The sequence below is a fragment of the Oncorhynchus mykiss genome, chromosome 22 (assembly GCF_057628025.1).
Source record: "Oncorhynchus mykiss isolate SJ-2025 chromosome 22, ASM5762802v1, whole genome shotgun sequence".
NCBI lineage: Eukaryota > Metazoa > Chordata > Actinopteri > Salmoniformes > Salmonidae > Oncorhynchus > Oncorhynchus mykiss.
The window spans coordinates 4,770,533-4,782,841 of record NC_143043.1 but is presented as its reverse complement, the minus strand read 5'-3'; the positions used below and the strand labels follow the sequence as shown (position 1 = coordinate 4,782,841).

The following is a 12,309-nucleotide window of genomic DNA, read 5'->3' as shown; positions in this document are numbered from 1 at the left end:
TTATTAAATCGTATTGGACGTGTGAAAATAATTTCCTTTCACAAGATACATAAAATGATTTTGGTAAAAAGCATGTAGCCCTACCAAGTCTTTCATTGGTATCAAAGTAAGCTAATTAGTGCTATACAATAAAATTGCCAATATGCAGTAGCCCAATTAATGTTTATGTTCCTGAGTGTTCAGTGGAGGCTGCTGAAGGGGAGAACGGCTCATAATAATGGCTGGAATGGAGCAAATGGAATGGCATTAAACATATGGAAATCATGTGTTGGCTATATTTGATACCATTCCACAGATTCCGCTCCAGCCATTAACACGAGCCCGTCCTCCCCAATTAAGGTACTACCAACCTCCTGTGAGCGATGACACAGAATAAAGCATTCATTTGTATCATAAACCTAATGCCTTTCCAAGGTAGCATATTGTGTTTTTGTATATGTTTTACTCAATATGAAGTTCATTGTTTGATTTCTGCTCCTCCTATCCTTCTTGACTGTACCTGGAGCAGAGGTACGAGCGAACTCGTGAACATAATTCTTACAACAAACACCCTCCCACCCGCGCACACACACTTCCACCCACATCTGCTATACCACCCCCTTTCTCACTTCCATACTCACACCCACCCACTCAAACACACGTTACACAAACACAAACACATACAGACACACAACTTTTCCCCACAGACTTGAGTATTTCAATTGTGTATCTGCCCCTAATCACTGAGAGCAACTGAATTTAAAAAAGACATTCATATACCCTGACCTATGCTTTTTAATAACTAGACTTATGTTGAATTCATCTGCTCTCAATGTTCTATCTATGGTCTGTCTTTGGGGAAATTGTGTAGGCCTAATATTAATGTGTATGTGTATACGTAGCCCATGGGCTACTTTGGGTAAAGTGCTAAAGACGTTTACTCTAAGCTCTGAATAAGCGTGTTTATTGAATGTTGCAATAATGCTTAAAAATGTATCACATTTAGGCTACATAATTAGCCTATACACCTTACACAAATGACAGATTAGCCTGTAGGGTAAGTGGTGCCAAAACGAAACCAAAACATGTTTTCTCTCTATCAATAGCACCTAAAGCCAGGTTCTGAAGCTCTAACTGTATGTGAGGGTGACTGGGGGCTGGTCTGGAGACTGGAAAATTCTGCATTTTGAAACACCTGAAACAGCTTTATTCTGCAATCTAGAACCATACCCGTGTTTAATTTATGTACAAAATATGTATACTTTTATGCATATCTAAGCATACCTCTTGAGCTGTATGTATCCTCCTGACTGGTGGATTTTTTTAAAGAAACTAGAAAAGCAAGCAATAACTAAATGTACTGAATAAGACACATTCCTTTCAACATTTTATTCAGATTTTAGCAGAGATGTAGAGAAGCATATTTAAACTCTACCAACAGGCATGCCAGCTAAAACAACAAACTCTATCTTGAAGCTAGTTCGTAGGTTGGGAGATTGGGAACCTATCTGGGCTAGCTAATACCAACTGTATAAGATTGCCAGGGTGCTAGGAGTGTTTTTTTAACAGGACAAATCTAAGGGGGCACATGCCCTTGTACCCCCTTTTTGCATGACACCTCTGCTCCCAGCTCATCCTTCTCCAGCATTGATTCATTTGAGAGTAGCATGCGCTGAGGAAGAGGCGGCATCATCGAGCTGCCTGGGGCTGATCTTTGACATGTTCCCGCTCCCCACAAGTCATATCTTCCGCACTTCCAGGTGCCATTAGCAATTATTTACTCGAAATCTATCATTTCAATGGCATTGAGAATCAATCGAAAAGCATAATTCGAAAGAATACGGCATGTTCACTCATTAGTTAATTAGTTCAGGCTATAGCGTATATCCGGGTAATGAAAAAAACATGTCTAAGACATCTGAACATTAAACTTTGATTCAATGAATGATTCAACCGAGCTGGAACGGGGTAGGAAGAAACATTGTGTGATTGCCGAGATAAGTAAGCAGCTTATGTATATGCCACAGAGAATTGTAGGTAAGTCAATGACGGGATAGCCTCTTCACATGGTCTCAGACTGAGAAAGCTGCCTCAGTTACTCGCCACCTGCATCAACAAGCACTCGTTCATCGCTCATGATATGACATTACCATATTTATTTTTTGGGCCACTCCCTACCCTCACACATAACTCAATTACATTTTCTGCAGACAAAAAAAATCCTGTATGGTCAAAAACATAATACATTAAGTGCAAAGACATGTTTAGGCTACTAATTATGAATTAGTGCAAATACACTGGGGGTATGTACAAAGATTATCGGGACCTGCCAGATGTTCTGTAACCAATGAGCCCTCGTGGCTGTCTTATTCACAGACAGAAGCATCCACTCAAATCGTTTCAAGTAGCCCTACTCTCAACCTGTGTTGCCTAAACAATACAATCCACTAACTATTCCAGAAAGCAACAGTCTCAGTCAGAGAAAGTATACCCAAGTGATTGAAATAAATCAATACGACTGTATAAATGATATTGATACGCATTCATACGCCTAACCATGTCTCGGCATACAGAAGGCTCCAGCCCCGCTCAGGACTGAGTCAAGTTCAAGTTCACGGCTTCACTGACTGCGCAACCTCCCCGTGTGGGGGAGGGGATATTCGGCTGGCTTTTCGGGAGTACAGGGGTCTCTGTACCAAACGTACAGCCTGTGCCAAAACGGTTAAAAGATACTGTCATAAGTCTCAAATTGAAATGGTCTGAGTCATTGCCGGGTGTTAATTTTCTACATTGTATTTAATTTGGATGCATGGACAAACAAGCGATTATATAAGCAGGAGTTCAAATCAAATTGTACTGGCACAGTACAACCGAATACCGTGAAACGTTTACTTACAAGCCCTTCGCCAACAATACAGTTCGAGAAATAGAGTTAAGAAAATATTTACTAAATAAACTAAAGTTAAAAAAATAATAATAGTAACTAACACAAAAAAATGACAACAATAAGGAGGCTATAAACAGAGGGTACAGGTACCGCGTTAATGTGCGTGTGTACAGGTTTGTCGAGGTAATTAGAATATAGGTTTGGCTTAATAACATGTGGGTTTGAGTAGCCTGATTTAGATAGCCTACTCTTTTTACTTTCAAGTAGACATGCATTTTAGTTGAGTTTACATTTTGGCCTTACCTGCTTAAATTAACCTCAGCCACAGTGTTTGTTTTGTGACCAGCGAGAAGGTTATGCCTAGGCTACACATATATCTTGAAACTTGGAATTTGGCCTGCCGTGTTGACACTGTAAGCCACATTAACAGGGATTGCAGACCATGTTCACCAAACAGATTGTTAGATGGCCATACGTTACGACTTATTCACGAGAGGTGGTGCAATACGAATCCATAGCTGATGGGGTTTCATATCTAAAACAACACTTGTTTTACCACTGGAAGCAGAATATAATTTACATAGTGCAGATACACCCATATCCTTATAGCATGCATACTCTTGCTGACCAAAAATGAGTCGTAGCTTTATTGGTATATGAAAATGCTGGTCTGAAATAACCCGCTTAATAACCATGTTTGGCACCAGTAGAGTTCCTATCAAAACCATTATGAGTGTGAAGAAGACATCAAGACGGGGACATTTTTTAACGCTTGCAACACCTTTTATTATATTTGTATGCAGTAAAATTCTTATCACAATAATGAAGAAAACACCTCTTTAACTTTGAACAAAAACACATAACGAAACAACTGCCCGTGTTTAGCTCATAATTGTACATATTTATAGTAAAGAAACATTCTTTATAAATATTGTTTCATCTGTAGCAAGTAAATACCATAATTTAATTACAAACGGATAAATAAGGCAGTCGATATTTACAAAAGGAAGGAGGGTACAGAAAATCCAACGGCACAACGTTTATTTTCCTCACAATCTTCCAGATAGCATTTCACAATTCAAAACTTGCAAAGCACAAAACATCACAAGTTAAGCCCAGCAAACTAAATATACATTCACAAGCAAAATATTGTGGTCTGTTTGAGTTAAGTGTTGACTTTGGCACTCTTTCCAGTTTATAGATGTTTAGTATAGTTACAATCAATTTGCCTTAGGATCACAATATTTAACATCATAATACAACTTGAATCGTAAAATGTGCACTAAAAGTCCAGTTAGAGAAATAGCTACCATTGAAGGAACATCTATACACCACAGACTGACAAAATCTATCACAACCAATGGGAAAGAGGGCGTGTAATATTTACAAATATATTGAATACAGCTTAAACATATCACATATTTTCTTATGTTGGTAAGTGAGATTTCTTCCCTGGTGGTTTTGAATCGCTTTTTATGATTTTGAAGCGTTCATAGTAGGTTATTCGTGCTCTCCTCGGTGCACAAGTGTCCGAATCTCCTGCGCTGGTAGGGGTTCTGAGCAATGGTCTTGTATTCGCTTTTCGGTTCAGTCCTAAACATACCATTCACTGAAATTGGACGATAGGCTGCTGTGACCATTGTGGTTGTTGTGGACTGCGGGGGACAGATTGTTGTTGCTTTGGGTCTCGGTGTTAGGGGAGACGAGGCCGGGTGGTGTGGACGATTCATAACCAGAACTGGCTGCAGGCGATGAGTCGGACGCTGGAGGGGGGGCCGCTTCGTGGACCTGGAGAAAAGTGCAGATAAAATGAGTTTATGATATCAAGACAGGCACATTGTGAAGTATGACTTCAAAGTGCTTCAAGACAGACAACAGACGCACACAACCCTTAAATGCTGCTGTCAGCTGGAAAGTGAAAGACCATTTACCTTCATGTGTTTTCGTAGAGAGCTGGGATGTGTGTAGGACTTGTCACACATCTTGCACAGATATGGTTTGTCTGACGTGTGAACGTGCATGTGCTTCTTTCGGTCGCTGCTGTTGGCAAACCGCCTGTCGCAGCCTTCAAACTCACACTGGAATGGTTTCTCTCCTGCCGAAAAAGAAGTATAAAACAGACACGTTAGATTCAGTTCAGCAAAAGCCTTCCAAACGTCTATGCCTTAGGCCGAATACTATAGGTGTTGGATTCAATAACATGGCCATTCAACGAGGAGTAACGGGTTAATTCATAGCGTTCGTCATATTTAGTGGGTGCCGTTATTTTCACTCACATGCCTTCCATTCAGTTAAATCTCAATTGTAACACAAAATGAATTAAAAAATATTAACTATGTTCGTGGGTGCAGAAATGTTCTGTTTTATGGTGGGTTTTAAGAAATAGCTTATCATTTAGGCCTATGGGAAGCCTATTTATTTGAATCACAGCAATTGAATGTAAGTAAGCCAGTAGGTTAAGTACATTTAGGCCTACTTATGTATTTCATAGACTACTATATTTCAATATATGTCAGGGCTCTGAAATGTAGAATTGATGTCAAAATAGTAACAACATGTCCGAGTTAAATGTATATAGCCTAAACAATACGCAAACATCCCATGTGGGGCAATAGCCCTTGGTGCATAAGGCGCACCATTTGCTGGGAAACAATAACAAAACGAATTAGCACCTGACCAATTCCATGGCTGTATAGCACAACTAAATCCCCCCCAGAAAATAGTCCCAAAGTGAAAGGCTGGTAATGTATCTAGCACCTAGGCTACTGCCAGTGGAATGCTTGAGAAAACAGAATAGGCCATTACACACATTCACACACTTGCATGTTTGCGATGAGTAAATTCGCTTTACGATTTCCAGAAAACAAAATGCCAAACAATAATTCTCAACGGACAAAACAAAATAAATCGATATGTGAAAAAGAGGCGAGGCATTCCGGATTTAATCCTAAAAACTCAGTCTTGCGTAAACATTAAACCGGGTGATGAGATTTACTACTGCTCCGCTGCGAGCCAGAAGCCCTCGTCTCGCCTTTGACCCATTTTTAAGTTTACAAACCATAAAACCTCGACAGAATATTACATAATTTAGCACATTGTTGCAAAACATTGAGTTTCTCCAAAACTGGATGAAATCTAATCGTTTCGAGACGCGTCGGCTATGTGTTTACTCTTTTAGAGTACAATTCGCACGTTATGCTAGCAGCTTTTCTTTCTCAAATCCAAATCTACTTTGACCATAGGTGTGAATGTCTACCTTGGCAGTCTAAAAATACCCTATCGATCGATAGTCATCTTAAATTTGGTAAACTTGGATGTTTTGACAACGAGAATAATTTGATTTTTGCAGGCTACGCAATTGGCTAAGATTAAATATAGCATGGCGCATTGGCACAGCGAATTCTTAACTGTGCGGTATACTTTTACAAAACTAAAAAGTGCTCGAGAGATGAGAAACATTTGGGCAAAATGCTATAAATATTGTATAATTACCTGTATGTGTGCGCTTGTGAATCTTCAAGTTTTCCGACCGTGCGAAGACCTTGCCACATCCAGGGAAGGGGCAGGGGAAGGGTTTCTCTCCCGTGTGGACCCGAATGTGATTCACCAGTTTGTATTTTGCCTTAAACGGTTTGCTCTCGCGGGGGCACTCTTCCCAAAAGCAAATGTGGTTGCTCTGCTCCGGTCCTCCGACGTGCTCCACGGAGACGTGCGTGACCAGCTCATGCATTGTGCTGAAAGTTTTGTTGCAACTCTTCTTGGGGTTGCTTAGCTGCTCCTGGTCGATCCATTTACAGATGAGCTCCTGTTTGATGCACTGCTGCCGCATGTAGCGGAAAAAGGCACCGGGGTGGTGCTGGTGAGCTCCCATGTGCATACCCATGTTCATATTCATGCTGCTGTACTGGTTATGGAGCTGGGCGGCCGAATAAGGGTCGGTCCTTGGGCTGGAGACCTGGTGGTACTGGTCGGAACGCCCGAAAACCTCACCTGGTAGTCCAATACGCATTTGCCCGTTGAGCACATTCGGGGATCCGTGGGACCCATGCTGGTCGTGAATCCCGGGGAACAGAATGTGGCCTTGACTGTCTGTGTGGGAATGATGGAGAGACCCGGTAGTGGGGCCGAAAATAGCGTGCTGACTGCTCGCGGGAGAGGATTCTCCGAAGCCGCGGCTGCGAAAAAGAAAGTCCCTGGTGGAGTTGAATGGGGAACTCGCGTACGATGTGACATGGGCGGCGTGTGCACCCAATGCTGCTGTGGGGTAGCCGGGCGCCTGAGAGGTGAAGGCTGAGCTCTGTCCCGGAGAAAGATCATGGTTCAGTTTAAACGCACCCATGTGTGCCGAGTCGACGAAGCTATTTTGTGCTAAACTCAAGTCTCTCTCCTGCATCTCGCTCGCTGTGTGATGCCTGGCAAACGTGCCAACTCCCAGTCCGGGGAACTGGTGACCTGCGTCCAGTAACATGGTCTCTCAAAGCGAATTTCGTTCGAATCAGCTTGTGTACAAACAATTTTGGGGGGGAAAAGTACAATTCAATGTTATATTCGGTTAGGGTTATTCACAACTTCATTGCATGGAAACACCATATCAGGCAAAGTTCAAAGCGATGATCCGCTCGTAGGGGAAAAAAAACTACACAAACAGGTCTATCTATATTCACTGGTAGTTAACTTGTTACTAAAAATCCCCATGAAACGAAGAGATTCCTTTGCGTTTTTCCTCTGGAAACTGTGAATGCTGATTGCGTTTAAACACACAGGAAGAATTGAATAATTATCTTACTAGGTGTCCTCGCACGGAGAGAGTGCGGGTTGTTGCAGCATCTCGGATTGTTGTTCGGATTGGTGTGTTTATTTCTTTCGCTTGTCTGTGTTTATCGCGGAGGGTCCCTCTTTCACCGTGGACTGGCACTAGCTCCTCTTACGCCCCCTTTAACTGAAGCCCGGTCATTCATTCCAAGCAGTCTCATTGGCCACTTCGTCTCATCAATCCCAAGTGCCCCTCCAATAGCAGGTACCGCTTTGACGACTAATAGCTGATCGCCATTTTCACTAATAATTACCGCCTACTTGTTAGGAGCGGCTTTTAGGGGGAAGGGTACAATGAGAGAGGGAGCGAGAGCGAGTGTGGGGTGGGGGGGTGGGTGGGGGGCATAGTATCGGAAATGATTCCTCAAAACCTTAATTTTATAGCTTGTTGTATAACCAGTGGCTTGACAACACGATGGCACGTTGTGTGATAACGGGCTTTAAAAGTTGAGCTACGGTTAAATAAATATGATAGAAAATAACGATAATTGAAATAGCGAGCTGGTCTTTTGGGGAGAAGGTGGGGTCAGCACATGTAATGAAATGTAAACAGTCATAGTCAATTTATCATTAGACAGGCGGATATAGTTAGCAAATATTTTAAATGATTTAGCCAAACCATTATTTTAGGTATTGACACTGTTTATATGTAGTCTATCCGTAATAACGCACACGTTTATGTGCATACGCACGCGTTTATACTAACTGACTTATATCACGGGAGACCTGGCTGCGTTTATAAGTGGGTAATAACGGACGCTTACATATCTACAAGCTCTGCAATATACATGTGAAGTTATACAAAGGAAACTGAAGCATACGATATAGGAAATCAGAAACCAATATGCCATTTAATTTCATGGAATACATAATACATATAATAGTGAGCATTATGCATTATTCATTATGTATTTCTTTACATTAAATGGCATATTGTTTTCTGATTCGCTATACTTATCTTATGTTTCTGCTGTTTATCCTCACATTTCTATTGTAGAGTAACAGAGTACTATCAAAAATGTTTACTGATCATTTACCCTATAAAGGGAATAATGTATGTTCATAGCAGCTTCTCTTACAACCATCACTGAACTACCATAGGCTCATGTAGTCAATACGTACATTCGTTCAAATATTACACAGCAGTCTGCGCACCAATTGTAATGCCAGAATTACCCCTTTTTTACATGACAACAGTACACGATGTTCATATTCTGCTAAAGAACATTGCCTAATCATTTGAAAACATAAACATCACGAGTCTGTAAATGTAGTGTTTTAGTCAATTGTCTACTAATGCCTATAAAATGACACTTCTAAAAGTAATTATAATGTGGTTTCCCATGTGTATTACGGGTTTGGGTTTTGGGAAGTGGTATTAGCCTACTGTTTCAATGGCATATTCAATCTTTACTACAGGGATATATATTCCCCAAGCATGGCTTTGCACGCGCGCGCGCACACACACACACACACACACACACACACACACACGAGGTACTAAATATTCAGAGAGTACTTACCTTGTTTTTGTAGAGAGCCGGGTTGGTGGTTTGTTCACTTTGCTTAGCTTGTGCAGTTTGTCAGTCTTGCCCCAAAAATAAGGTTACTGTTTATGTTATCTGCAATCAACAGCATGAGCTTGTGTTTGAATGTTTTTTATCCTGGAAAAGTTTTTAAAAAATGCGTAAAATGAGATTACTATAGATATCTATTGACTAACGATAATCAAAACACACTGCCATAGGTCTACACCCATTATTTCTAATTAGTCATAATTTGGTGAAAATATTAGGGAGCATTACAGACAATAATTGTGTGTAACTTTATCACAATTGGGTGTGTTTGTTGATTTATTTATTTTTTTAATTAATTAATAAAATAGAGTTTCTAGAATAGGCTACTAAAGAATAAAATAGCCTAATGGTCCTTCCCTTCAATTGCCATAGCCTACCATAAAGTCCCAATCAATCTCAACAAGAAACCTCGCTTGCTAGTTGTGCCTGCAAAAACACCGCAAGGTTTGTTAATATAGTGAGTCTTTTCATCCAAAGTATGGACTGCGTTTAACAACGGTCTCCCAACAACAGCTGCCCATTGAAATGTACACACTAAGTGAAGGAAGTTTACTTACACTCCCATTGAACTCAAGTCCCACAAGTCCTCCTGCTCCAACACAAATTAAACTTTCTCTGGTCCCTCTCGGCTCCCAAACACTTCAAATAGCGGGCAATAATGGGACGGAGAGTAGGTAGGACGTCTGAAAACTTTGGGAATCCTGTCCCTCTCTCACTCAGCCCCAAGCCGGGGCAGACAGAGCGTTCTCTGCCATTCTTCCAAGAATCTATTTCTCCCCGCACCACGGGACACGCAGGATCTGATCCAAGTTCAAAGTCACGTCTGCCGACTTCTTAAAAGAACTTCTTTATTTCCGTGGAAAACTACAAAACCCCTTGGCCCTGTCACTTGACAAAAATAAATGAAAGAGAAAGACAGAAAACTCAATCGGATCAGAGACCCATAGCTAGCTATGGGTTCTTATTTCCATCTACCTCTAGAAGAAAGGACCATCTGAAATTCCCCACGACATACATTTCAACAAGTTTCTCAGAGCCAGAATACAGGACGAGCCAGAAAGTGTTAAAAGAGGGTTATACATAGCCTATGACATACATTGTAAAATGTATATAAACTAATATATGGACACTAACACACCTTTCACTATTTTTGGTTTACAGAGAAAAAAAATCCCACAGAAGTTCTGACTAAATATTCATGATAATGCTTATGATTTTAATATTGCCAACAACAAGGATAAAACCATTGCATGCCCTGATGGCGCAGCGCTTAAAAGCCGGGCGTATTTCATTAGTTCATTTGACAATAGCAATATGTTGACGCATTGGAAGGTTACTTGTGTGGTTTCCATGACCTTGTTTGTTTCATGAATGTTTTACCTATGACCCATTAATAACACATATGTTGGCCTCTTGACTTGTTCTGTAAAATAAAAATAAAAATGATAACAACGAGCCTTTTCTTTTAAGAAGTTTAAAGCCCGTCTTCCAGCTGAGCGTCTGAAGTAAGGATAGGCCTTGGGAGCATTTTCTTACGAATCGGAATCAAGGAATTTAACTCCTTCATTCAGTTGAGAAGTTCAGAGGGATGCTCTTTGAAATAACCCTTCGGAAATTCTGTAATAGTTTTTTTCTTCGCCTACTATATAAAAACCTAGAAGCCTAGGCCTGACAACTATGGACCCTTCTCTATACTATTGTGTTTTGTAAAATAATATATCCATTTGTTTTTACTATTCCCTAGAGATCACTTTGAGATTGGAATCGTATTATCAAATGAAACACTTGTTCGTAGATGATAACAACATACACATTGTACTGTATGTATCCCAACGGGGTTGTTTCATTGACCATTCATTAGATGTAAATTAAAAACTTGTGAGCCAAATTATGTATAGGCCTACCTGTTATTTGTATGTGCAGGCCATCTATTAATTATGTTTAACAATATATTGGGATGTGTGCTTACTGTTTATTTGAATTGCGCATTGTAGGCTAGACCTCTGTATCCAAAAAGTACACTCTATGACACTTTGAAGCACGTATCAATGGTAATTATGAATTTAAACCACAGGTGCATGCAGACCTATTCCCTTTTAAGTCAATACCCATATAGGCCAACTGATTTACACAGAGTCATGGATAATTTGACTAAGCACTAGGTCTAATATGTCCGTTATTGCGCATTTTTTTAAAAGTATTTTAGAGATATATAGGTTGCTCCAAAGGAAAAATCAACTATGAGTGCAACTGTTGATTTTCAAGTAATCAGAAGACAAGGAAACACTATTTGTTGACTATTTATTAATAATAATTGTTCAGATTGTCAGCTACAGTATGTGATGACACCATTCAACTATGCTAAGGTCTTGGGTCAAACAAATTCATCTGTAAAAAAGTAGGCTATTAAATATGAAATAGTAATTTTACATGCACTGCCCCTATGTCGAGAACAAAACTACTCTGCGAAAGTGTCTAGAAGTATTAGATTCATGAATTTAATTAGTTGAAGTTGACTACTGGGGTAGTTTTGGGCAAACCCCGTCATGTTCGTACCACTTTAAGAACCAATTACATCGAGATGTGTGAGGCCGCCGTGATCATAAATCGATTACAAAGGTGTCTGAAAAAAAGACATATGAAATCGATGACAGATACACGTCCTGCTGTGTCGAACAGGGACCATACAAGAAGGCGTGGGCCACGACCATAAAAGTCAACCAATTCTAGGTTTTACAAGCTTCTCTTACTCCGTTCCTTGCTAGGGTCATAAAAACTGAATTTAACTATTTTGAGTGGATCACTGGCAACTTATTGAGAAACTATTTACACTACTCATCTCCCTCCATGCATGGGGCAGTGGTGAGAATGAAAATCCTAGATTTGTAAAGTAATTTAGCAAAATAGATAGGTCTTAAAATATAATAAGTTATATAATGTGTATGCAATTGTTGATCATCTGCTGGCTAAAATCTCCGATGGACATGATTGTTATATATGCAACACGTTTCATTTGTTAAATCTGGCACCCTGGTATGTGTAGGCTACTTGTAA

General features: G+C 40.2%; 1 protein-coding gene across 4 annotated transcripts; it reads right to left on the bottom strand.

Annotated features, from left to right (window-relative positions):
- Nucleotides 1-3,627: 3,627 nt before the first annotated feature.
- On the bottom strand, nucleotides 3,628-10,251 carry zic2a (zic family member 2 (odd-paired homolog, Drosophila), a). Of its 4 annotated transcripts, none has more exons than XM_090215174.1 (5): nucleotides 9,813-10,251; nucleotides 9,202-9,300; nucleotides 6,359-7,365; nucleotides 4,798-4,961; nucleotides 3,628-4,654 (listed from the first exon to the last, which is right to left on the bottom strand). In XM_090215174.1, the coding sequence occupies exons 3-5, from the start codon at nucleotides 7,332-7,334 to the stop codon at nucleotides 4,460-4,462; spliced, it is 1,335 nt and encodes a 444-aa protein (XP_090071300.1). In that variant the 5' UTR covers nucleotides 7,335-7,365; nucleotides 9,202-9,300; nucleotides 9,813-10,251; the 3' UTR covers nucleotides 3,628-4,459. The 4 variants fall into 4 exon arrangements, with proteins under 4 accessions (XP_090071300.1, XP_090071301.1, XP_021434306.1 ...); XM_090215175.1 differs by having other exon boundaries at nucleotides 9,202-9,266; nucleotides 9,813-10,247; XM_021578631.3 differs by having other exon boundaries at nucleotides 9,202-9,342; nucleotides 9,813-10,080.
- Between the last annotated feature and the right edge of the window lie 2,058 nt (nucleotides 10,252-12,309).